Source organism: Ascidiella aspersa, chromosome 8 (genome assembly GCF_963924565.1).
Source record: "Ascidiella aspersa chromosome 8, kaAscAspe10.2, whole genome shotgun sequence".
NCBI lineage: Eukaryota > Metazoa > Chordata > Ascidiacea > Phlebobranchia > Ascidiidae > Ascidiella > Ascidiella aspersa.
Genome location: NC_139454.1, coordinates 22,882,244 through 22,909,269, shown reverse-complemented (window position 1 = coordinate 22,909,269; position 27,026 = coordinate 22,882,244). Strand labels below are relative to the sequence as shown.

The window sequence follows — 27,026 nt, the reverse complement described above, 5'->3', positions numbered from 1 at the left end:
TCTAAAGTCATTAGTTACCGAAGCCAAGTCACAATAAAAGCAAGTTAAAGTCAAGACCTTGTCATAAAAATAAAACATTACATCATTAAAACTGGTGAACTCGTCCGATTCTGAACAAAAAATCTTGTAAAAAAGAACCGAAATGCAACATATAACAAGAAAATTGTTTTATTTGCCAAAATTAAAAAAAATATATTTATAAAAATATTGCTTAAAACCACCTGATTTCATCCAAGTCATTTTACCCAAAATACTTAGTCAAGTGAAGTCATTTAAAGTGACAGTGACTCTCAAAGTGCACTTAAGTAAATTGACTTAAGTCATTCTAACACTGGTAAACACCAATGCAAAGCTATGAATCCTACAACTGTAATCTCTGCCTTAAGTTTAAATACACTCAGAATGCCTTTACACTGGCTTTGACGCTTTTTTGTCGGTTTGTTGTATTAGCGATTTTCAGTCGGACAACATTACTTCAAAAAGCCAGCAAGCTGAGACTGTGTATGATGTGGCAACTTGACAAATAGCTGTGTTATCCCTTAGCATATTGGGCCCAAGTTCCCCGGCTTTTGTGTTAAAACCAACACGTTCCCGGATATGGTGACGACTTGACAATGTTGGCCTTGCTCTCAACTTTTAGTTATGTTTTGCGCACGGTCATGAAGTAAGGCTTAATATTGGGTGCGTTGTGTAGTTGAAATCCGTTTTCCTTATCTTGTTCAGTGAGGAATAACAAGTTTTTTTAACTTTCACATTATGAAAAAGCTTTTAACATCTGTAAGAAATTGAATCATCTTTTATTTAAAAAATAAAGCATTTGCTTTATGGAAACAATGAAAGCTTTTGTTTTACATAAAAATAGACGTGTTACGAATTTTGTAATGCTTGTAGGCTACTGTTTTGTGCAGTGTTTTTTCAGAAAAATACATTTTCAAGTATAAAACTTAGTGTTGCAAAAAAATGAACGAATTGTTGCCATCAGTTATCGAGTCATCAAGTATCTTTATAGGATATCTCTGTAAAACATTGTTGTGTTAAGGCTTTGTTTTCAAATTCTATTGCATTTTTTACAATTGAAAAAAAAATTAAAAAAAAAATTGTTACAATTATTTTTGTTTTCAGTTTTTAACATTTAGTAACAAAACGTTTCTTTTGCAGCTAAGTAAGGCAAAGAGTGCGGTTGTATGCCGGGAACGATTAGGTAACAAACCGGTTGCACTTCTGTGTGCATTAGCTCAGTGGGTGGGTGATTTTGAGAGACCGACCCAAACCTGATAACATGAAGGTTTTAAGGAACTTACACAAGCGAGCTGACGCCGACGCCTCAGCAACCAATTCCAGCGTAGATGTGGCGTCTCCTGCGACCAGCACCGAACCCCCCAAAGGCAACGGCGCCGAGGATGTAATTAAAGGGGCAATCGACAACATTTACAACAAATGTGAGTTTGGAACTACCTATTTTACAGCCTAAAATTTTTCTGTGTCTTTTATAAGGTGTTACTTTTGGTTGAATTTTGTTAGCAGTTTCTAGAAAATTCTGTTGATTTATTTTTGGCAATGTTGGTTTACAAATTATATAATGTTGGTATACTTTTGTCCAGTCAACCAAAGGTGTACATAAAATACTTTTATGAACTATAATTCTGTTTTAAGACTCCTTTGTTTTAATTTTTCAAATATACATAGAGAATATAAAAAATAAGTGTTTTCTATAACCTTATAGCAATGTGATTTTTTTAATTCCAGGTATTGTGCAACAAACTAAAAAAATATATGGGAATTGCAAAACACTAAAGTTATCGTTTTTCTGTTCTGTGTTTAGTACCTCCTTGGGCATGGGTTCTTATTGCAATTGGAGCCGGCCTTATTCTCCTTTGTGTCTTGTACTGCTGTTGTAAGCGCTGTTGCAAGAAAAAGAAGAAAAAGCAGTCTGAGAAAAAGGGACTCAAAAATGCCATTGACCTTGAGTCTGTCCGAAGTATGGGCACCGGCTATAGAGAAAAGGTGAAAATGATGTTTTTTTAATCCTTTGTATTTCATGCATGGTGCTTTTTTAACTTGAAATTGAATTAATTTTTTTCGAAACGTTCACATAATGCTACCTACTTCTGTATGGCTTTGATATTGCAAGAAGTGTTAAAAAATGTTTCTTGTTCTAAATGAGCGTTGGTATACTTTTTACGTCTAACTATAATATCCAGCAATTATCTTAAGATTTATTTTAAAGGTTCATCAAATATCCTATTTGTATTATGGGATTTAGTATTCATTATACATCTAGCTACAAATTCCCTCCACCACACTTTAACATTTCTTTTAAACCAAAATGTGTTATTTTTTGTTTAAAGTGTGTCAAGTTGTGTTATTGATTTCTGCTTATTTTTTGTAATGTATAATTTAATTGCAATTGATTTCCCTTCCAATGAACGATTAAATTCTGCCAATAAATGCACTCTCTCCCCATCAATATTTTATGACAACGTCAGACCACTGTCGGAATTTATTAAACTGCATCAGTATTTTTTGCTTTATTTTATTTTTTATTGTAGCAATTTTTTAAAACATGAGTATTTTTAAAGTAAGGCAATTTTATCAAACAAAAACATTTCAATAGAAGAGGCTTCAAAATAATTGGTAGAATTTAAACAAAGTGCTTTTACAGTTTAATATTATTTATAATGTTGGGTATTTTCGAGTTAAAATTTTATTTTCAGCCCAAATAAAACCGTTTCTAGAGAATAAAAATTAATCTTAAATATATTTACCGATTTTGTAATTTTTAATTTTGTTTTTTCAAATAATCTCTTTAATTTTAAAAGGTTCAGCCAGATGTTGGGGACGTGGACGTTGGGGGCGAAAAACAGGAGGAAGAAGAAAAGAAACTCGGAAAATTACAATTCTCCTTGGATTACGACTTCCAACAAAACAATGTAAAATTCAAAAAATTATTATCTATTAAATTTTTGTTTGTGTATCTTTTAGATTTTATTTAGACGTTTTTCTATTAAAATTAAACATTTTTAGGGCATTTTCACTTTTTACAAAACAATGTAAAATTTTTTAATTCGTTTTTTTTTTAATTGTAATTGTTGTTGGTGTATCTGTCATTTTTATTTAAACCTTTTTCTATTAAAAATCAACTGTTTTTTGGAGGGCTTTGTTGACAAAACAATGTAAACTATGTAGTTTTATTGTTATCAGAAGTAACATACAGTTGGATGTAATTTTCTTCCTAAATATAATTAAATATAGTAGTAAATGAATTGTTACAAAAATGAAAATAAATTGTTCACCGGATGATTTTTTTGCAGCTGGCTGTTGGTGTAATTCAAGCGGCTGATCTTCCAGGCATGGATATGTGTGGAACATCAGATCCCTATGTCAAGGTAATATATAACATGCAGTTTTTGAAAGGTAGCTAGTTATAATAGGAAAGGCAATCCAATTAAAATAGTTTAAAAATCTAAATATATTTTTGAAATGTGATGTTTGGGTTATTTTATTGATTTAATTGTTTCTTACCACATCTGAAAGATTGATATTTGACATCAGAACGATATGCAACTATATTTACACCAAAAAGAGAATCATTTTTAGACTGTCATGTTTTCCTAGTAAATATAACTCTATTTTTAATAAAGGCTATTTAAAGAAAGGGAAACGACAATCGTTATGTAACAGTCCACGGCAAAATTAACGCTTTACTATATATATTTGTATTTCACAGAAAGAGGAAATTTACTGAATTTGACGTGTTTTAGGAGTATAGGTGACTCTTTTTTTAATTTAAGATATAGTGAAACATCAAAATTTTTAACAGCACTCTGCAAAATGAACACTTTGTAACCTAAGTTTACATCAGAATGGGAGACTTTGATCAATTGATATGTTGTTACTTCTAAAGTGACGAAATTATTTAATCAAAAATAGTCGAGAATCTAAAAAAAATAGGAGCCCAATAAGATTACTTCAAGGTTACAAAAAAAACCTTCAGTGCAAACAATTAGAAATAGAACGGGAATTTGATATAAAAATACAGAACTTGACAAAATTACCTTAAGAGCAAAAAAAAAACACTTTTAAACAAACAATGGTTTTAAACCAGTTCAATCAAAAATTGATCGAAAATCTGAAAAAAAACAAAAATAACTGACAAAATTACTTCAAGGTCACAGAAATAACCTTCAATGCACAACAATAGCGTTCTTTATATTGATCGTGCACGTTCCAATAATTATACTTCTCGCCGTGTGACCAATGCCACCTGGCATTTCCCGATCGAAGGCCCGCGAGCGCGCGCGACCCTTTGTGTCTTTGTGACGTCACAACGCGGTTTGTTTGTCGTCTTGCGCAGGTCTACATGCTTCCCGACAAAAAGAAGAAACACGAGACAAAGGTGCACCGCAAAACGCTCAACCCTGTTTTCAATGAGACCTTCAACTTCAAGGTGAGAATTGAATGCGCCTGCTTTCCAAGGCCTTGGCCTTGCAAAGAAAAACGCGCAAGAAATCTAGTGGGTATTCCAAAAAAAAAAAATTTTTTTTCGTACATAAATAATTTTTTGATAAAAATGTTTTTTTATATTTTTTGTGATAAAGCCATTATTTTTATTTATTTCAAGTAATTTTTTTGGTGAAAACGATTTTTTTGTCAACTAAGTTGTCGACCCATTATGATTAGAATTTCTCGCACAAAAATCCAATTTTTTTTTCTCAAAAAGCACGCTTGAGCGATTTTACCCCGTCACCAGTCGTCTTACTATCACAAAGCCACGTTTTGTATTGATACGCACGACTAGGCATGACCACGTCCCTATATCATTGGGTTTCGTGGCCTAACTACCAGCGATCTTTGTAAACTTGTTTACCCGCATTTTACTTGGTTTTCTGACTGTTTTGGTAAATTCTTGTTTTCGAGAATCTCTGCCAAAATGCCGCGGTAACTTTTAAAATACAAGTTTTAAAGCCGTAGTCGATAACCCATCATCTCTCGAACCTGTTAAAAAGATACACTATTATTACATTAAAATGCAATAGAAAAACACTTTGCAGATACTCGTATAATACACAAAGGCTATTTCGCTTTCTACTTTGACCTGATAAAGCACGGCAAAGCTTGTCGCGAATGCAATTCAATTTGTCTTTATATAGTGCCACCTGATTTCAAGATTTAGAATTGGACAAATACAGCTACCAAAGAACACCTTTATGTTGTCTAATGCAAAATTTGCATTTAAGTCTACCATGTATTCTATCAGTAATTCAATTCGGTTATTAATCGATACTAGTAATTATATTTCTTCTCTGTAATTATATCTTCCACGTTTTGACAACCTATACAAGTCGCTTTTTTTAAGTTGTATTACGTCGAAGGCTCGTAATACAACGTATGAATATTTTATTATCTGATATTACAATGTGTATAGCAACAGTTTATATACGATAAGTTTGTGTTACAAAATAACCAAAAGAATCATTAGCTCACTTAATAATAATCAATCAAGGAACACATTTTGAGAACACAACTTTTATTAGTTTTATTATTACGCTTAAACAACAAAATAGAAAGTCGGGTAAGAATAAAAAAAACGTGCTTTTTAAGAAACGTTGTTAACTTAATCAGTTGCGAGTTTGTTTAGAGTTTAAAGCACACACATATATATTCCGGTTTTTATACAAATTTAAGTATAAAAACAAACATAGGTACACTATGCACGGATCTGTAATGTAGCTCGATAATTAATTGCAAAGCCAAAAAGGTCGAGTAGATCGACATCACCTTGACTTCGATAGGAACTTGTATCATCTTAAACACACTTAAAAAGCGAAGATACCATTTTAAAGCAAATCAGTTTTAAGAGGCGACTCTCTTTCGTTCAATAGAGGAGCAGTGCGTCCAAATTGCCCGCAGGCAATTATTTGCAACGCTGTTTGAGCGCCATAGTGACGCACAGACGTTCGCACGTAGAATATATTTTTAGAAACATCGAACGTCGTGGCGTGCGAAATAACAGTAATTTGAGCCTTAGGTACCGCCTAGGCTTTGGAAAATCGTCCGTTCGCGTTTTTCTAAAATTATTCTTAGGCGGTTGTTGCTTTTTGTTCAGTACTTAATTTGGCCTGACGAAGCATTTTGTAACATTCCAACACCTGCTTTACAGCTGGTTAAATTGGTTTGCTTTATTTTGCTCGTCGTTTTGGAAGCTTTCGGGATGCCAAAGCGATAGAATAGCGTTTAAATGTAAGGTTATTAAACTTAACAATAGGGAAAATTCTCATACTTTTTACTGATGGCAAGAAACAAAAAAATGGCAACAATTTCTCCGGTTTTCTGGCTCACTCTTCGGCCGACACAGTGGCCAAGTCGCCAGTATTCTGTTGTAATGCAAATGGACACCAATTGCTTTTCTTAGGTACACTATGCGCGGATCTGTAATGCAGCTTGAAAATGAATTGACATCATCTTGAAATGGACGTTTCGATAAGCACTTGCATTTACTGATAATGATACAAGAGCGTTTTAAAACGTCTTTTTTGAAAGGGGAATTCTTTCCATTAAACAAAATTGAAAATATACATTAATCAAATATTAAAAAAGCTACTCATACAAACCATTTACGCCTTACAATCTGTTAAATAAGCTATAGGTATTGTAATTCAGCGAAAAGGTTGTGCGGTGCGCCAGATAATATAATAAATGCTGAGTGTTGCAATTTAAAAAAGTAACAAGTCGGTGACCTTAAAAAGATAAAAATGACCATGAAGATGATGTCCATTTACTCGACCCTTTTTGGCTTGAGATTTATTCACAGATCCGTGTACGCAACTGCATTTACTTGGTATAACACCAAATGTTTCGCCTGGGTTCACCCGCAGAATTCGTTTCGCGTGTTTTCTTGTGCTTAAAACTACTTTCGAAAGTTCACGGAAAACCCCAGTTGCTTAAGTGCTTTCGGGCACCCCGATTATGAAAGGAACTCCCCACTTGAAAGGAACTGCCTACCTTCGTGATATATTCCAGACCTTTTTTCAATTCCGTTTACGTAAAGCATAGTGAACGCCGGGTTCAGAGCTTTGATTTTCTAAAATGCGAAAGAAATTTAAACTCCAATTTTAAAAAGAACGTTAACGATATTATCGGTGGTTTTTATTAGGAGAGGTGAACAAAACAAACTGTAGTATTGTAATGCTTTAAGGTAATGACCTATCTAGGTGCACTTAAGTCACTGTTATCAAATGACTTAACCAGAGTCTTTTTAACAAACGACTTGACATGGACTTAAGTCATTCCGTCAAATGCTTTGGCTTAAAATGAAGTGTTTTCATTGAATATTTTTTTAGAAAATGTTATCTCAATATTTGCACGTAACTAAATTTCTTTGTTTTATGTAACGTTTATGTTATTTTTTAGTTGAAGTAATGCTAGTTATTTATCAGCTGAGGTTACAAATTTTAAATAGTTAAACGTTTTATTTTTATGACAATGTCTTGACTTTTGCCTTGTTCTTATAGTGACATGCCTCGGTCTTGACTTGGGAAACTAATAATCACATGGGCTGGGACTTGAACTTGTTATTTGCTGCAAAAGACTCGACTGAGAATTCATTTCAAAATGACTTGTTTACACCGCTACCAAACCTCGACTAGTTTTAGTTGGTAAACCTTTTGTTAGTGGCTTAAAGTTGATTCTTCAGTGAGGAGGTTTATCAGGCGTGGCTTTACAGTCGCTATAATTTAAAAAGCTATCTATCTGTTCAACCCCTGAAGGTGCTAAATTATGCTCCTACTTTCGAAACTCAGACTGAAATCAATTGCATCCCATCTCTTAAAAGTGTTGCTTGAATTGCTTCTCAGTCACATTAACTGAAGATGATACAAGCTCGTATCGAAACGTCCTAATAATCAAGATGATGTTGATCTACTCGCCCTTTTTGACAATTTATTACCAAGCTACATTTTAGATCCGTACATAGTGTACCCACATATCTCCCTGTTTTTTTAAAAACTTGAAAACCAATGTACTAAAACAGCAGGCCCGTAACTATGTACACTGCCAGGAAGTGCTAAAGTCTAAACATTCCGAGATAATAAATTTGCGTAAATTGACGTCATAAAAAATGTCTTGAAAAACCTGCTGTCTTCGTTCAAAGTAATGCGCAAAAAAATGAAATAGAGTCTAAATACATTCAAGGGTTAAGATGCTAGGGTTTGCGACTGTGTTAAAAATACACAAGTTAATGAAAATATTATCTAGAACATTCGTAATGTTAAATAACTGCAATGACGTCGCATGCCTAATTGCGCTTCGGTAGAACAGCATCGTGAATATTCAAACAGCGTTGCGCTAACGTACGTTATGTAACGCGTCGCAACCGTTCTTGTCCGAGCCAAGATGTAGACCAGGGTTTCTCAACCGTGGCCCTCAACCCCCTTGGGGGTCAACGGAGCGGTCATTGGGGGGCCACGGGCATACCTCTCTAGCTAGATATTGCATAACGTAAGTGTTTATGATCTTGCTTGCATAAACAAAATCTAGAAATCTTCCCGACTTATGTAGTGACATTAGCTTGGCTCAGTACAAAACAGAGCCTAATAAAAAATTACCTTGGCGGAGTCTAAGCACAACTTTGTAATGACTAACCGAGTTAATTTAAAGTAAAATGACTGATTTGTTAAATTATTAGAAAGTAAGTGAATTTAATGGCTGTAATTGCTATTAACGTGGAGTATAGTAAAACAAATAAAAACTCGTCAAACACAATGCTAGATATTTTTTGTAAGCAGGCGGCCACGAGGGTTGAGAGCCTATCAAAGGGGGCCACGAAGCGTAAAAGGTTGAGAATCACTGGCTTAGATCATCCAATGCACCATAGGCATGCATCATCGGCCTATGCATTATTTACCAACCCCGTGAAACGAAACGCACAGTTTTCAGCTGTTGCGTGTTCCCGTTGCGACCAAGCCCGAATTCTGCCCATGTAAAAACACGGCGAGACACCGTCTTACGAAAAACCGCGAACCTTTTATGACGTCTGTAACATATCGGGTCTCGCGTTGTATTTATGAGGGTTTTGCACGTTTTCGGACTCCAGCCGTAAGACCGGAATAAGAACAACTTCAACATCGGAATAAAACCCAGTTCGGAATACGACCAAAATATGGTTAATACCTAACAGTCGTAAAACCGTCTGAATCGCAATAACTCCCTAAATCTTCAAGATAACACCCTAATGGCCAGAATTAGGTCTATACAAAGTTTTACGTTACCCCAACCCAAACCCTTGAGTACATTACCAACTCCACCAATAGTTTTAACCCTAACCATTTTCTAACCCCACCCATTACCCACCAAAAACCCCAGACAGGGGCACCCAACGGAGCCGTTCAAACTAGTACGTCCAAACGTTAAAACCAAAAAGGCCGATGCCAGACCGATGGCCCCCGATCGTCCAATATCCTCTCGCTTCAGTTTCAGGCGTTATTTTGCCACTTAGAACTGCGTGAAAAAATGTTCAATATGTGCTCTAATAAAAAAAAAAAATTTGTTGTTTTCACATTTGTGTTCACGCGTTTCACGAGTTTTGTACAAAATTTCGGAAACAAAGAGTTGTCATATGCCATGCACGTGCCAGTCAATATATGGCTGCTATATTTTCAATAAATACAAAAAAACATTTTTAAAGGGTTCTGCGTTAAAAATGTTAATTGCTCACCCCTGCTCTACATGAAATCTCGTTTACTGCGCAATATGTTTCAAAAGTGCTAAAATATTTTTGAGCATAACGGTTGGAGGTTAGTAACACTTAGTAAGAATATCAAAGCCCATACAGAAGTATAGCTACCATTTTGAACGTTTCGAATAACTCTTTATTCATTCGTAATTTGTTAAAAACGAATAAAGAAAACAAAAAAGATTTAAAATAAAACGTGGACAGAACAACTTAACGCAGATAACTTTTAATGGGCGTCTGTACGAGAAGCAATACGAGCGTTTTACTGCGTCATACGAAAACCGAACTCGCGTCCGCCTTAAGCAAATATGAGCCGCCCATTCTACTGTTCCTACCAGACTTGGACAACTAGATGATTCTAGTTTTCTAATTCAATGATTTAGAGCAAAATGCGGCTAATTCTAATTCTAATGTAATTTGTAAATTGCATGTGTTCTCTAATTCTAATTCTAACTTAAGTTTAAAAAGCTTAAATAAATCTAGTTGCACAAGTCTGGTTCCTGACTTTATTTTTTTTTTTTGAGATTTTCTACGGTGTGCCAGGCCACTTTTTGTCCCTTTGGCATTAAAATTTGCTGAGAAAGGTTGTAGTTAGATGTAGTAAAAATATTAAAGTCCATACAGAAGTAGGTAGGGTTTTGAACGTTTTGTAATATGTTAAAAATGAACAAAGAGGTATTAAATACGTTAGAAATGCCACCTACTTCTATAAGGGATTTGATATATCCAACTGTTTCTCAAATAATGTGTGTAAAAAAACGCTTAAAGTCACCCTTTACCGCTGTACACGCACAATTGGATCAAAAAGCTTACCAATTGTGCAAAAATTTCAATTTGAAAAAGTAAAAAATATTTTCCAGCACGTTTCAGCATAAAAAGCGGCGCCCCGGTTGAAAACAATTGTTTTACATTGTTTATACGTCAAAGGGCCGCACACTTTACGCACAGTATACGTGGCAAGCGCTTAAGTCAATAACTACAATGCGGTCTTGTCGTGCCTAAGCTTGTTTTCTTAATCGATTTGCGCTTTCGTTGTAGGACTTTGTTTGTCCAAGGTCGTAAAGCCATTTTCCAACCACTTTATAAGACTTGGGCCCATGTGCGGTTTCTAGTTTGGTTCACATGGCGACTTGAAATTCAACTTTTATCATTCTTCGCACTACTCCATGTTACATCCGCCATTTTGAACCTGAGAGATTTTTTAGGGTACCGAGTCAGCATCCTGTTTAACACACCCAAAACCAAAACCAAAATATTTTTAATTTTTTAATTTAAAAAGTTATTTATTTTAAATTTGATTAACCTTTTTAAACGCATCTCAGTTGTGATACCTGGCTTGGAACAGTCCTGTGGCTGTTTGTAATTGTACCAGTGGACACGGAGTGTTAAATAAACCGCATAGAACGTAGACTATAGTTTAACTGATACACTATGTGGTTTTGCACGATTGGCAATTACAATTTAAACCTTTAATATTTGTTGTTATTCAAGGAAAAAAGTGTTTAAAACAGCTCTTTTTACTTTTGAGTTTTTAGAAAGGGAAATGCAATTCAAATCCTTTGTTTTCTACCACCAAAAATGGCCCTATTTTCTTAATATATATTTTTAATTTTTTCTGTGATCTTTGTCGGAAATTATTAATCATTATAAAAAAAAACACTTCTTCCATTTCCGATAAAACTTTTCCGCGTGGAATGATTGTTAAATGCTCCTGGTTAAACTTAACGCCTCTGTTTGATCGTAAGTCTATAGTTTAAATGTTAGCGAGCGAAACGAAAGTCTTTGCTCAACCAACGACCCGAAGAACTATCGCAAAGTTCCATGGTTCCGATAAGACCGGCTGTGAAAACAAATTACGAGTTTTTTTAAGGACTCACAGGTGAAATTACGTCGCCACTAACTCCCCCCCCTATACTTCCCCGTTGAACGTTATGTTTTCGGTGGTGGTGCAAGTGTTGGGTTATCTCAGTGAAATGTTTGCTTTTCGCTTCGTATTTCAAGGAGGCCTGAACAACTAGAATTTTTTTCAGATGTCTTTAGTTAGTTTAATTTCAATTTTTTTGTGTCTCAAATCAAATATACGCCGTTTGACAGAGTAACATATTTGTTAAAAAACGCTAATTGATTTGAATCAGAAGATCCCCTAAGTCACAAATTAGATGAGAATTAGGATAACAATGTTAATTGATTTCTACTACCAATTTTATTAAGCTATGACCCTAAAAAAAATAATGAGTGAACAACATAAAAATGACCTAAATATCTGCATTAAAAATTTTATTCTACTTTTACTACTTTTTTTTAATTCAGAGAAGCATCCTATATCAAAGACAGCTTCTCATATCATTGTCAAAAATAACCCTTTGGTTATACCTACCATAAATCTCAAAGTTTAAAAACCCGAGTAAAACCAGGACTGGACATTTTTTTTTATATATTTCGCCTATACTGGCACAGTCAGTTCCTCACTAACAATGTTAGTGTAGGCAAAATATATATTTCCTTAAAAAATGCCTGATCCTGGTTTTATTCGGGATTTCAAACTTCAAGTTTTATTGTTTATATACGCTTTAGCAAAACAGTGATCGACAAGCAGAAACCTGCTGCCAATGGTTTGGGATCTCATAAAGATACGCCCTTTTATATAAAAATGATCCCACTGTTCTGAACAAACAGATAAAGTGCTGCAATAGAAAACCGATTCCTTTGTTCTTTTGCGCAATAAAAACGATTCAATTAATTCATTCGTTTCTTAGTTAAAATCGTTATTGTCACATGTTTGGTATAAACGTTTCCCCAAAATCGTTAAACCGCACGTTTATAGCCGGATTTCCTGCATATTTCTTTAAAGAACATCCTCGTGGTGCATTGAATTTAAATGCTATCAACCTCATTTCCCCAAAATCGTTTCCAAATCCGTTAAACCACAGCCACCTAATAGCTTGAGAAGCGCACCACTTCGAACAAAAATCAGTCAGCAAGGTCTTAAACTTTTAATGTAAACTTGCATTTCGCCATATAAATAAATGGCATCATTTCCCTATCTAATAATTATCTACATGATAAAAAAGTCACCCCAGATGCCAATTTTTGGCCAGAATCGCTTTTCCACCCCCTGGATTATCAACAACCCCTTAATTAAGTTAATTTCTACCCAAGGTATCCTACAATGAGATCGGAGCTCTGTAAAACACACAAGAAAAATCAACTGAAATTTACGTTTTACCCGTAAACATGTTAAAAAGGCACCCCAGATGTCAATTTTTGGCCAAAATCGCCTTTCCACTCCCTGGATTATCAACAACCCCTTATTCGAGCCAATTTCCACCTCCGGGCAACAAAGCCCTACAAGACACCCGCTAAATGAACTCAAATCTACGTTTTACCTGTAAACATGTCAAAAAGGCACCCAGATGCCAATATTTGGCCAGAATCGCCTTTCCACCCCCTGGATTATCAGCAACCCCTCAATTGAGTTAATTTCCACCCACCTACAATGAGATCGGAGCTCTATAAAACACAAAAGAAAAATCAACTGCAGTCTACGTTTTACCCGTAAACATGTCAAAAAGGCACCCAGATGCCAATATTTGGCCAGAATCGCCTTTCCACCCCCTGGATTATCAGCAACCCCTCAATTGAGTTAATTTCTACCTACCTACAATGAGATCGGAGCTCTATAAAACACACTAGAAATCAACTTAAATTTACGTTTTACCCGTAAACATGTCAAAAAGGCACCCAGATGCCAATTTTGACAAAAATCGCTTTTTCACCCTCGGCATTATCAACAACCCCTTAACGGAGCCAATTTCCACCCAGGTCCCCTACAATGAGATTGGTGGGAAGACGCTGGTGTTTGCCGTGTACGACTTCGATCGCTTTTCCCGGCACGACATCATCGGCGAAGTTCGAGTCCCGATGAACCAGGTGGATCTTGGCACTGTCACTGAGGAATGGAGGGACCTTATCTCGGCTGAAAACGACAAGGAAAACGTCAGTCTCTTTATTTTTTTATGAATTTAAAATTAAAGAAAAACTTGGATTCGTGTTTAAAGAAAAAATTTTCTTTTTGTAATTCGAAGAACTTTTTTTAATTTGAGAAAAAATTGGTTCATAGTTTAGGTCTGCGTTTTTTTTATTAAACTAAGAGTGTTAAATTTTGGGTTTAAAATTTTTTTTTAAATTATGTATTTTTTTAATTAAATCATATTTTTAAGGTCTGTTTTTTTTTCATTAAACTGAGAGTGGTAAATTTATTTTTTCGTTGGTGTATATTTCTTAACTGGCTGTAACTGTGAAGAAACAATAGACCTATATTAAGGGCTTAATAGACTCTTAGACAATGCCAATCATTGCACTTAAATACTTTTCATATAACTGATTAAATTGAAACCCCGCACGTCATCACGTTAAATTATGACGTGTCAATGACGTCACGAATTTTGTTTACGTCACAGGAGAAGCTTGGCGACATCTGCTTTTCGTTGAGGTACGTACCGACGGCTGGCAAACTGACTGTGGTCATTCTGGAAGCAAAGAATTTGAAGAAGATGGATGTTGGCGGACTCTCAGATCCGTATGTCAAGATCACGCTCCTACAGGTGAATTACCAGGAGTTTTGTGTCTTGCTTTAAATAATGGTTTTCTTTTAAAGGCTGCTTCATTTAAAAATACAAAACTTGACCAGTTTTTTGAGATGTTCTTATTTAGAAACTGAACACTAGTTTTGTTTTTAAGGATATTACATCAAAAAAAATTGCCAAAATACATATTGGAAACTTAGAAAAGTTTGGACAGCATAAATAGTGTCGATGATTTTTGTGTTCAGCTTCACCATTAGCTTCCTTTTTAAGGATGTTTCATTTAAAAAATGCAAAACTTAACCAGTTTGTTGAGATTTACTTAACCGAAACGCCACTTTGTTTTTCAAGGATGTTTCATTTTTTATTTTTTGTTGTTTTCCCTAACCAGAAAAATGTCTTTCCCCTTTTTTTATAGGAAACGAGTGACATGCACAACAACAGCAATTAAAATCTTTGCCATTATGTAAAATTTAATTTTTTGTCGTTGTAGGGCGGAAAGCGGCTGAAAAAGAAAAAGACGACCATCAAAAAGAACACTTTGAACCCGTACTTCAATGAGTCCTTCAGCTTTGAGGTTCCCTTCGAACAGATACAGGTTTGTTGAGCGCATTTAAAAGTTATCTTACAAACTCGGAATGTCTGATGCTTGATTTTTCTTCCTGTACCTGGTATTTTTGAGCAGAGATACAGCCGTCTATTCGGATGATCAGTTAATGGTAAACTTTTTTTTATCAAAAAAAAAAAAAGTTAAAAAGCAACATTTAAATGAAACATTAATGTTTTTCTCGGTGTTAAGTCAAAATTTCCTTCGGCGACATCAAACAAATAGTGCTTCCTGTAAAAAAAGTTCATACTGTAAAACTATAACTTATAATGTTGGATCGTAACCGATAACTGAAACGTACAAATTATTGTGTTATCGGCACCAACATAATCCTAACACTTTTCACTGTCGTTGCGTATCGATGTTGATTTTATAACTTAGCAATAAAGGCATTTAACCATGTTTTGTGATTTCACGGATATTTTTGTTTTTGGAGCAAACTTCGGTTTAATGGCCTGGAAAGTGGAAATATTACCTTACTTTCGATTGTAAACGGCATTTTTTTACATTAGTATCACTGACGTCATTTTATATCGTATCGGACTGCCGTAGTTTTGCCAAAAATATCGGGTATTGGTATCGGAATAAAACGCCAAATATCGGACATCCAGAAACTACTTTTTTTCAAATTATTTTTTTTAAACCACAGAAAAAAAACTAACCCCATTCCCCCCCATTTTTGTTTTATTTTTTTGCCTCTTCCCCCTCTTTTATAAAAAAAAAAACGAGAAGAAAATAACCCCATTTTTTGCACCCCTCCCTTAATTTTTTTATAAAAAAAAAACAAAAAGAAAACTAACCCCATTTTTTACCCCCCTCAATTTTTTTATAAAAAAACAGAGATGATAACTAACCCCATTTTTTACCCCCCTCAATTTTTTTATATAAAAACAGAGAAGAAAATAACCCCATTTTTGCCCCCCCCCCCCCCCGTTTTTTTAGATAAAATAAACTAAAAGCAAACTAACCCATTTTTGCCCCCCCTGCGCAGAAAGTCTCCCTCCAAATTAGCGTCTTCGATTACGACCGAATGGGCAAGAATGACGTCATAGGTCGTCTGGTCCTGGGGTGCAACGCTTCCGGAACCGAACTACGTCACTGGTCCGACATGCTGGCCTCCCCCCGGCGTCCGATCGCCCAGTGGCACACTCTTCAGCCCGAGGAACAGTGACGTCATCATTGTGGTGACGTGACGTCACGCGTAGTGACGCGTCGAATTGTAAATAGGAAAGATTTTAGTTTTTTCGGTTTACAGCTCGTTTTTTTGTGTAGAGTAGTTTTGCTCTGAAAAAACGCGTTTTTGAAAGGAAAAAACACGCGAGGCGGGATTGAATTGCGGACAAAGCGGATTTTCCTTTTTCACTCTTTTTCTTTGAAAAGTTGATTTTAAGTTGATTATATTTTTCTTCGGAACCCGTCGATTTCCTATACTTTTCGAAAAACCTTAAACCCACTGGTTCTCAACATTTTCTAACGCGTACTATTTCGCTGCGTATATCACGTGGTAGAAAAACTCAAAAGTTTGCTTACGCTTATGAAATTAAGAAAAAAAAGTTTTTTTAGACTAAAATTTTAGACTACATTTTTAGACTAACAGAGTAAACGTGGTCAAAAGAGAACATAACTTACGGCAAAACTATTTCCTTGCGTTAATTTTCCTAAACTTGGCATGAGAATGAAAACTGCACACGTGGTTAGGAAGCAATGCTCCAAAAAAACACTTAAATTTATTTCACCCTCTTCAAAAACCTCTCGACGCCGTCTTGAAATTCAGCGCCTCGGATTTGCCCGGCTCTTACGTCACAGACACTAGCTTTGTGACGTCGACAATCGATTGCAGTGGCACAAAAAGCACTTTGACTGATTTGAGTAATTATAGAGCTTGGCCGGTAGTTAGTTAGGCGCCGCGTTGTTTTTCTCTTAAATATACAGCTAATAAAATGGCAGCCTATACCCGCTGTTTGTAGTTCATTTTCGCACTTTATTAGTTGCATAAAGCAAATTTAACCATATACTATGTAATTTTCTGAGTTAACACGTGTTTGGAAATCATTTGGTTATTTATTGTGCAAAATCGGATTTTAAACCCAACTTTAAAGAATTGCAACCATTTTCGTTAAATTCTTGATACGGTGGTTTGCGGAATCAGTTCGCTCCGCGTTTTTTGGAAGATGTCCGCATTTTACTCAAGTCCGTGGCGTGTGCAATTGTACATAGAACGTTTTAGGCCCCCGTGTGATTTCAGAAACGCGATACACAACGTGCAATTGTCCCTATAGTAAATGTCGCATGTCAACGTCTTTTTTTCGCCAGAGCCCTTCCTTTTATCATCATGTTTGCGCGACAGAGTTCCGAATATGTCCCGACTTTTTGTTCTATGTGTGGTGGCGTTCTTTCTGTTGCAGTTTTTGTTTTGTTTTGTAATATCTGCCGTCGCTTTGTAGCCGTAGATTTTTTGCTTGTTGCTCCGTTTTTGTTGTCAATTTTAAACACTTTTTTTATTGTCGGAAAAAAACAACTGCTAAAACTAAGTTTCCTTTAGAAAAAAACTATTCAAAAGCATTCGAAGCCACTCTTATATTTTGTAATACAGACTGTCGCCTGTTTTAACATGTTCTTCAAATTAAATAAGCATAGACTTAACTGCGAATATTTACAACTGGAATTAGCGTCCAAATATTTAAATAATATTTTTTATCAATTTAACCACCACATTCAATGTCAGTCGCACAACAATTCAGACATTTTTTAAAGGAATATTTATTTGGCCTATACTGACATCGTCAAGTCCTTTAAATTTAAATCTTTAAACTTTGAGTTTGTCATTAAAAAGACAATTTCGGTACAGCTGTCGAAAAAGCAGTTAGTAAGCTGTAACAATCAAACCCAAACAATCGTAGTTATATTCCTTGATGTTTTTGCACGTTTTTCTGTAGATTTTTTGCTTTTATCGCAACGGTTGCAGTTGATCGCTCATTTTGTCACACAGAAGCAAATGCGCTCGTAGTTTTAAATTTTTCAATGTTTTTATCGCGTATTTTGCAGTTTTTTGTACAATATCGTGAATAACTGTTAATCTTAATGTTCATGTCCTAACACATTCCTAAAAAGATAAGGACCATTCTACAGCAAAATTCGCACGAATTAAACCTGTAATAACTTTTATGCGATTCCACTTTTGAAAAAGTCTTTGTAAATCGGTATAATGACAAATTGTATAATGACAAATAGTATTAAAATCTTGACAAGCTTTTGCACAACCGTGCTTCATTAGACCAAATTTGAAAAATCAGAAAAAATGAAAATTCAACACAATTTTTCTTTATATTGTGCCACCTGATTCATACTTATCTACGACAGGGCTTTTCAACTTTACTGTAGCGCAATCGTTTTTTCGCATAAAACTATTACGTTTGTTTAAATTGTACTTTGGATTAAACAAAATGCAGTAGAAGTAATAAAAACAACTACCACGCACTGAAAAAATGCAGTAAAACCAACTCAATTTAAAGCTCTTTTACTTTTAACCTTGCATTTTATTTATTTCTCATCAGAATCTCTTTGTTTGACGTCATCAAACCGTGACGTATGTACTTTAGCCTGATCGAAAATTCGTAGCGCTCTGCGTAGCTCGTCATTGTCGTTGTTGTGACGTAACAAAGGCCAGGTTTGTGCAAATTGCTTCGCTTTGTAAATAGACTTGCACTTTTGTTTTTTTCGTTTCTTTCGGGTGGAAATTTCTTCCCACCCCTGTTTTTTCCCCAGGTCTTGAATCAAGTGAAATCCGCATCGCGGTGAAACGTAGCAAATGTTATTATCTCTCTGTATGTTTGTGTAGATTTTTTCTAGCGTTTTTATTTTATATTGTTAATATCGTTTTTTGTGTTGTTTTCCGCGGCTTCGAATCACGTCAGAAACTGATGATTTGAAAGAAATTTCATATCATGTGAAAAATTGCGACCCCACATTATATGACATCCAAAATAATTATACACTGGCAATTGACAATCAGTCTTAATACACGACAAGGAAATAGGAAATAACATAATTTTATTGATTTTTTAAAACTACATCAGGCTTAAACAATTGTAAGAAAATTGTTTTTTAGTGTGTTTTTGTACCTCAAGGAATCTTTACATTTTAAGACTAATTCTCAAATTTTGTCTTTTTTCCGACAATTTTAAAAACTTCGCGGCGCACTTTTGATAGCAACCACTGCGTTCCAATCATCGCAACTGCAATTGTACAATCTCTATGGAACAGAAACCAAGCTTTAATCTCTGCTCTTGTGTAGATAATCTTGTTGTGCGCGTGTTTTTTGTGCTCGTTGGACGTAAAAGTTACTTTTGGTCTGTTCCGCTTTCGTAGTTTCTAACCTCGGCTATTTATATGTTGTTCGTTTTTTTTCACCCCTGTCCAGTTCCAACACGGCATTCTGTGCGGCAATCAATACCGACATTTGAAAATTTCAACTATTCTTTTTCTTATTGCTAAGGAACTATATTTCTATTTCAATGCTAGAGTCGAAAAGAAAATTCAATTATGCTGTTTTATTTCCTATAATATGATATTAACGTATCTATTTCTCCCAATGTACAAATAGCATTTCATAAAACAGGCGCTTTTTTAACTTAATACATTGAAAAACGCTTGAACGCAATTCGGTGTAGGTGCCATAGCCTTTGTCCGTCCCGTGCGCATTTCGGTGTAGGTGTTCTCGGTACTGTTTAGTAGTTGTCACGTGTCGGTGCAGCGCTTCATTTTCTCTTTCTCCTCGGAGGAGGAACTCTTTCCCCTCCCTCTCTCTCTCTCTGTTTCTTCTTATTAACATGATTTAACTTTGCACAACATTCCGGCGACCCGTTTACCGCGCGGTGTCGCCCGCGAGTGGTCGCCTCGTTTAGATTTGTAAATATTGAAAAGTAAACTAATCGTTGTCGCTTGAAGCTTGCTATCGTCTGTTGTTTTATTAAAGCCTAGGTTACTATAATAGCTAACTATAATTATCAAGCAAACGCTTGACAGTGTTGTAATGACTTAAGTCATTGACTTGACTTAAGTGCATTTAGGTCACTGTTTTCGAATGACTTGACTTGACTTAAGTGCACTTAGGTCACTGTTTTCCAATGACTTGACTTGACTTAAGTCATTTGACGAAAATGAGTTGACTTGACTTAAATTATTTGGACAAACGACTTGACTTAAACTTCAGTCATTTGTCAAATAACTAGGGATTACATGAAGTGTTTTTCATTAAAATGTATTTTAAGTTTTGCACTTTAAAACTCTTATTGCTGTATATTGCAGTTGTGTTTTTTTAGCTAAATTGTTGCTTATAATCGGATGAGTTTATCAATTTTAATAGTTTAATAATTTACTTTTATGTCAATGACATTATTTAAAATTGACTTGCTCTCATAATGACTTGACTTGATATTTTTGAAATGACTTAACTGGGACTTCAGTCATTTCAAAATGACTTGTTTACAACAGCGATGCTTGGTAACCAGAAATAGGGATGTCTGATTTTATGGAATCAGAGCCCATGCGCAATTCTAAGAGCCATTGTAGAGAAATCATGACTTAAATTAATTAGGTATTGGATCAGCACCGATACCACCCTAGTAAAATTCAAAATGGAAAAAAAATTGATGGGATGCTAATTCAAAGATGTCATTTTTTTAACTTAACAGTTAATATCGGAGGGTTCATTGAGCGAATCATACACTCATGATTAGAACCTGTCGTTGATCCCCAATTACCACCAGAGTAAGCAGGCTTCAGACGTGGTAGGTGCACATTAGACCAAGTCACCCTCCTGACGCAGGATATTGAAGATGGTTACCAAGCCAACAACAAAACAGGCGCTGTATTCTTATACCTGACAGCTGCCTATGACACCATATGGCACCAGGGCCTAACCTACAAGCTCCTGAAAACCGTCCCTGACAAACGCATGGTACAGTTTATCATGGAACTGGTATCTAACAGGAGTTTCATTCTCCGTTCTGTGCTTGCACCCATGCTCTTAAACATATACATGTATGACCTTCCCCGAACCACTGCCCGCAAATACTCAAACGCAGATGACATCGCAATACTTACGTCAAGCCGGAGTAGGGAAACTGTCGAAAGTACTCTCATCAAGGATGTCGACACACTCTCAACATACCTTGAAAAATGGAGACTGGTGCTGAGCGAAACAAAGTCTGTCGCCTCCGCCTTCCACTTAAACAACAGGGAAGCCTCCAGGGAGATACGCATCATATGTAACGGCTCCAACCTTCCCTTTGACCCGTGCCCAACCTACCTTGGAGTAAAACTGGACCGTTCCCTCACGTATCGAAAACACCTTGAGGGTTTGAGGACCAAGGTCTCATCCCGAGCTGCTCTAATTAGGAGATTCGCTGGCACAACATGGGGTTCCAGCAGCAAAGTTTTGCGATCTACTGCACTCGCGCTTGTATACGCGCCAGCAGAATACTGTGCGGCCGCATGGTCCAGGAGTGCACACACCAAACTACTGGACGTGCCAATAAATAACTGCTTGCGGACCATCACTGGCTGTCTAACAACGACCCCAGTAAACAGCCTCCCAGTGCTAGCAGGGATTGTGCCAACTAACATAAGGCCAGAGGGAGCAACCTTTGCTCAATCGCGCAAGGTACTCTTGTGGCCTGACCATCTACTGCACAGCAAAATCTCAGGCTGTGCGCAGGCAACGCGACTGAAGTCACGACACTCCTTTGTAACCGCAGCACAGTCATTCCAAAAAGCTATCCTTGATGGCAAAACTGCGTCAGAATGGAAGGAGAAAACCTGGGAAGAGGAATGGTCAACAAACAAGACAAAGCTACATCCATCTCCGCGGCTCGCTACCACGCCCCAGAGCTGTCGAGAACAGCGAATGTGAGACGCAACCGCTTATTAACAAGAGTCGGCCGTTTTGCCTCCTCTATGTTTCAATGGGGCCTTGCCTCTTCCCCACTATGTGAATGCGGAGCCACACAAACGGCAAACCACATCGTGGAAGAATGTCCAAACTTTTCCTGTCCCGGTGGTCGGGCAGCAATATTGGCCGCAACACCCTCTACCACGCAGTGGCACACAAGCCACTGTCAAGATATCTAACCAACACGAAAGAAGAAGAAGGAGGGTTCATACCACTTGGCATCGGTTGTTATTTCAGTTTGTATTAAAAAATAACTTTAAATTAGCATCCTATTCGACGTTTTAAGGTAATTAACAAAATCAAAGTATTATAAAAATCTAATTAATGTTTAGGTTTGTTAAAAATCCGGGCTGGGTTGACTTTGAAGGAGACAACAGTTGAGAGTGTCAATGCCAGTTATTTTCAGCAGAATACTCTAGCAAAGCTAGCAAGTCCGGTTAGACACTTTTAAAGGATCTGAAAAAATATATATTTATTTCGCCAGTAGGTATCGCTAGTAATCTGCTTATACTTTTACTTTTGTTTATTCAGATTACTGACGATGCCATTGCTGGCGAAATATATATATATATTTTATGATCTTTTAAAGTGTCAGACCTGAATTGCTAGCTTTTTTAGAGTAGTTTTCTGCTGAAAAATAACTGCTATTGACACTTTCAACTGAACCTTACTGTTATACTGATCAGTGAACATGAATCGACGTTTATCTCCCAAGGGTCTATAGGTGATTTCCAATATCCCATATTCGGTTCTACATTGCCAGTTACTTTGGAAAGTTTTTTACCATTTGAATAAGTCCGTGGGTTCTTTCGTCGTTTCGCAAATGAGAAAAATGCGAGAAATTAGATATACCATTTATTTGCGAGAGGGCACAAAAAAGTACAAATTAAGCGTTCGTGTTTGGTGCAGTATCCGGAGCTGTTAACGTCGCCTCGCTGTTCCTGAATTGCAGCACAATCGTGGCCGAAACGACATTTCGGAGTTCGTAGGCCAAACTGGCGAGGAAAAGAAAACCGAAGAGGGCCACCGACCATTCAAATACCGACGTGAAAGTCATCGGGTTGTCCTGCACAAAAAAGGTATACGATGTGTAAAAAATCTTTGTAACGATCCGTAAACAATTATTTTCCTTATTTGTCTAATTCTACATAGGGTAATCAGGCGGCACTATATAAAGACAAATTGTATTGATCTTCGACAAGCTTTTGTACAATCGTGCTTCATCAGGTCAATGTAGAAATGAAAGCGGTTCAAGTGCACGAAAAAATTATCATTTCTATTTGGACGTGATGAAGCACGAGAATACAATACAATTAGTTTTTATATGGCGCCACATGATTCGTAAATAGGTGTTTGCAAAACTATACAAGGGTAGGGATGGCCGATACCTGACATTTTCAACCGATACACGATATTTTAGACAAAAAGTTTGGCGAACCTGTCTGATATCGAACGACGTCAATACTACGCCAAAATAAAGAAATTAACTATAATTTTCAGGTTTTTTAGGCTAAAATTCGCCTGAGCGTTAGGAAAACTAATTATCATCGTCCGATCTTTTTGTGGCATCGGTGCAGATCCGATATCAGTCATTAAATATTGTATTTTAGACATGATTTAACATGTAACACATCTTTTATATTTTTCTTGGAAAAACGTAAATTAAGGATGAAAGGCAATTAATGTTTCTTAAGCAACATTTAGCTTAAATATTTTTTTAACTTTATTAATTGTACTTTTGTGATTGTTTGTACACAATTATCGCTTTATTTGGTATCGGACGGCAGTTTTTTGACCGATTTATAGGGTATCGTTATCGAAATGAAATACAAAGTATCAGATATCTCTACCGGATGACTTAACTTGTTTCTTACCCCTTCCATGATTTTAGCCACCAGCCCTGAAAGTATTTCATGTTAAGGAATCATCTGAAGTCATTATTGGAAAATAAAAACAAAACATAAAAGTGGTATGTTTTGTTTATAATGTAATTTATATAATATAAAACAAAGAAAAAAGTGTTTTTTTTATAATGTTATTCAGTAACCCTGTAATATAAAAAAAACACTGCACAGGTGATCTTAAGACTATTTACAAAAACAGGAATAAAACATAACATCTTTTCTTAAAATTTTACAGAAATACATATTTTGCTTTATAAATAGGCATCATCAGTTTTTTGAAGGCCCACTTCGTAAAACTATTACGACATCAGGGGTGGATCCAAGCTTTTCGTTCAAGGAGTTAGATAGAGATTTAAGTTATAAAGTGAATTCACTCAACAATTAATCTTAAAATCATCTGTTGTACTTGAGCGAATGTCTGTGCAAATATGCAGTCTGATCGCGCAATCATCTACATTTGTCAAAATTGGCAAAACTTCAATTAAAAAAAATTGTATTTACGTTGTAAAAATTGTCTGAAAGAATAATAAGTCAAATCCAAGTTAGGTCCTTGTCATAAAAATTAACGTTAAACTATAAAAACAGGTAAACTCGTCCGATTTTGAACAATACCTAAAAAAAAACACAAAAAAACAAACACAACATATAGCAAGCTATTTGTTTTACGTACAAAACTGAACATAAATAACCTAATTTATAAAAAAAGTTGAGTCATTTGTGAAGAGACTAAAGTCAAGTCATTTTAAAACAGTGACTTAAGTGCAGTTAAAGTTATTACAACACTGGTAAGCAGTGCGTAAAAAGATACAAGTAACGATAGAAATCAGCTCCAAGAATCCTATGAAACATCGAGCGACCGCCATCCATTTCGAGTTGTCATTCTTAACAAGTTGATGCCAACTGATGTAAATCACAGCCCAGAGATAAAAGTTTAAGGCCATGAAAGCTGTGACTGCCGCAACCACGTGGGCGGTTCGCGCGCTTTCCACCTACCAAGTTATAACCACACATTGAAACCCATTTTTTAGCATTTTTCTAATAGATTAGAATTGTCAATTCCACACATAGTAGGTATCACTTTGAAGATTTCACGTTATTCTTTATTAATTGTCAATATGGATGTTGAAAATAAATAAAGAGTTATTTGAAACGTTTAAGTTGATAGGATACCTACTTCTCTATGGGCTTTGATGTTCTCACTATACGTATTACTACAACCTCAAGCCATTATTATCCACAGATTAGAATTTAAAGTTTTAAAGCATTCCCAATGTAGATTTGATTTAAAATTTACCCGATTCGAGAAAACTAGAAAATATTCTAAAATAGAATAACCTTAAATAAATTTATAATTAAATTATATAAAATATAAGTAATTATTTTTTTCGCGTTAATATTTTTAACTTTCTTGTTTTCAAAATATATGGATCCACCATAATTTTAAGGAAACAAATGGGATTTGCCAAGTAATAAAGTTTAATATATATAGGGTATGTAAAATGTAAGAGCACTTTTCAACTGCACACCGAGGTATTTACAAAAACAAATTAACCATACCTGAACTGCCCCGACTACAGTTAAAGCGGAGAAGAACATACAGCCGAACGCCAATGCCAGTTTGTTGCACAAAGATTGTTTGTCCCGTTGTATCACATACCTTCAGCAAATAACACAGTAAGAACGTTATTTCAAGCAACCCACAAATCAAATCATCATTGTTCAGCCCCATTTTCTCTGATCTAGTAATGTGAAATGAAAAAATAAACAGAAAAAATTATTATAATATATTAATTGCCTCATTCATTCCCGCGTGTTCGGTTACATACCAACCACTAAATAAAAACAGAAATAAACGAGGCTAATTTAAAAAATAAATCTTGAAGAGGAATATGTTTAATTTGAAATAAATACGCTTTAGACAAACTTTCATAATGACTTGATTTGTGGAAGGTTATTTATGTAATCGATTTTTTACCAATAAGTCCAATGATATGCCTGTGTGTTTAATAAGCACTAAGATGTTACAAGCGCAACAAGGGCGCAGACGTTAAGCGTAGTGATATAGATAGATAGATTTAAATTTATTTCGGAACAACGCTACCGGTACATGCATGCAAAATGTGAAATAACAAAGCGAGCCTGCTATTGTTCATGTGAACTAGCCACATTGGACAAAACAGACGACTTTAAGTGTAGTTTTAATAAAATATCGACCAATATTACTTTTTGGACCGATCCCGATAACCGATTTGTTATGTTTTGTTCAGCGATGTTGATACCGATTTTACTTTAAAATGCAAACAGTATTTTGATAATACAACTCGCTTTTTGTGTTTAACTTCGCATGATGCTAAACACTGTCAAATTTGCAAGTTTATAAATTAAAATCTTGATCGTTTACAAAAACAAGCAAAACTATATGATGTTTTCATAGTAAAGTATCGGCAAAAATATCGGCCTAACTTACCGACACCAATATATCGATAAGACTGAAATATCAGTCGATGTTATACGTATCTCTAGTTTCAGCGCCTAGTTATTAGTGCAGTGGTTCTCAACCGTTTCTCGCAACGGACTCCAGCCATAAGATCGAAATAAGAACAACATCAACGTCGGAATAAAATACAGTTCGGTATAAGACTATAGGATTAGCACGACCAGTTCCTAATATAGTCATAAAAACGTAGCCTACAGATCGGAATATAAGTCTTAAATCTGTCGAAGTAAGCTCTAAATGGCCAGAATCAGGCATTAACAACGGAACACCGTTTAAAATCACTGCACTAGTGTATTGGGGCAAATGGTTTGAAAAAAAACTGTCATACAACCTGTAAAAACTCGCCACTGTTATGAATCCCAAAAGCGAGGTCCAAGTGCAGACCAGTGTGAATAAGTAACTTGCCGGTGGACGATTCCCACCTTCACTGATGTCAGAAACGTTTGGAAGCGGATCCACGTGACCAAGTTCCACTGCGATTGCGTAGCTGAACAAATTGCTATTAGGACCAGTGGTATTTCAACTGTTTTTTTTTTGAGAATATTATTAGACCATTGTCATGAAGTTTGAGTGAAATATCTTATTAGTTTAAAAATTGCTCATGTTTTTTTGTAAATTGTCCATGTTTTGCTAAATTAAATACAAACCAACGAGCAATCCTTATACTGTTTTGACATAAACTTATCCACAGTGCTGCACACAAGTCATTGTGAAATGATTTAAGTCCTATAGTCAAGTTTTTTTTAAAATCGT

General features: G+C 35.7%; 1 protein-coding gene across 1 annotated transcript; it reads left to right on the top strand.

Moving 5' to 3' along the window:
• Positions 1-1,162: 1,162 nt before the first annotated feature.
• Positions 1,163-17,650, top strand: LOC146136916 (synaptotagmin-1-like). The gene is made up of 9 exons (XM_083396072.1): positions 1,163-1,439; positions 1,823-2,004; positions 2,820-2,930; positions 3,312-3,386; positions 4,355-4,447; positions 13,553-13,726; positions 14,191-14,334; positions 14,807-14,911; positions 15,912-17,650. The coding sequence occupies exons 1-9, from the start codon at positions 1,280-1,282 to the stop codon at positions 16,089-16,091; spliced, it is 1,224 nt and encodes a 407-aa protein (XP_083252198.1). The 5' UTR covers positions 1,163-1,279; the 3' UTR covers positions 16,092-17,650.
• Positions 17,651-27,026: the final 9,376 nt, after the last annotated feature.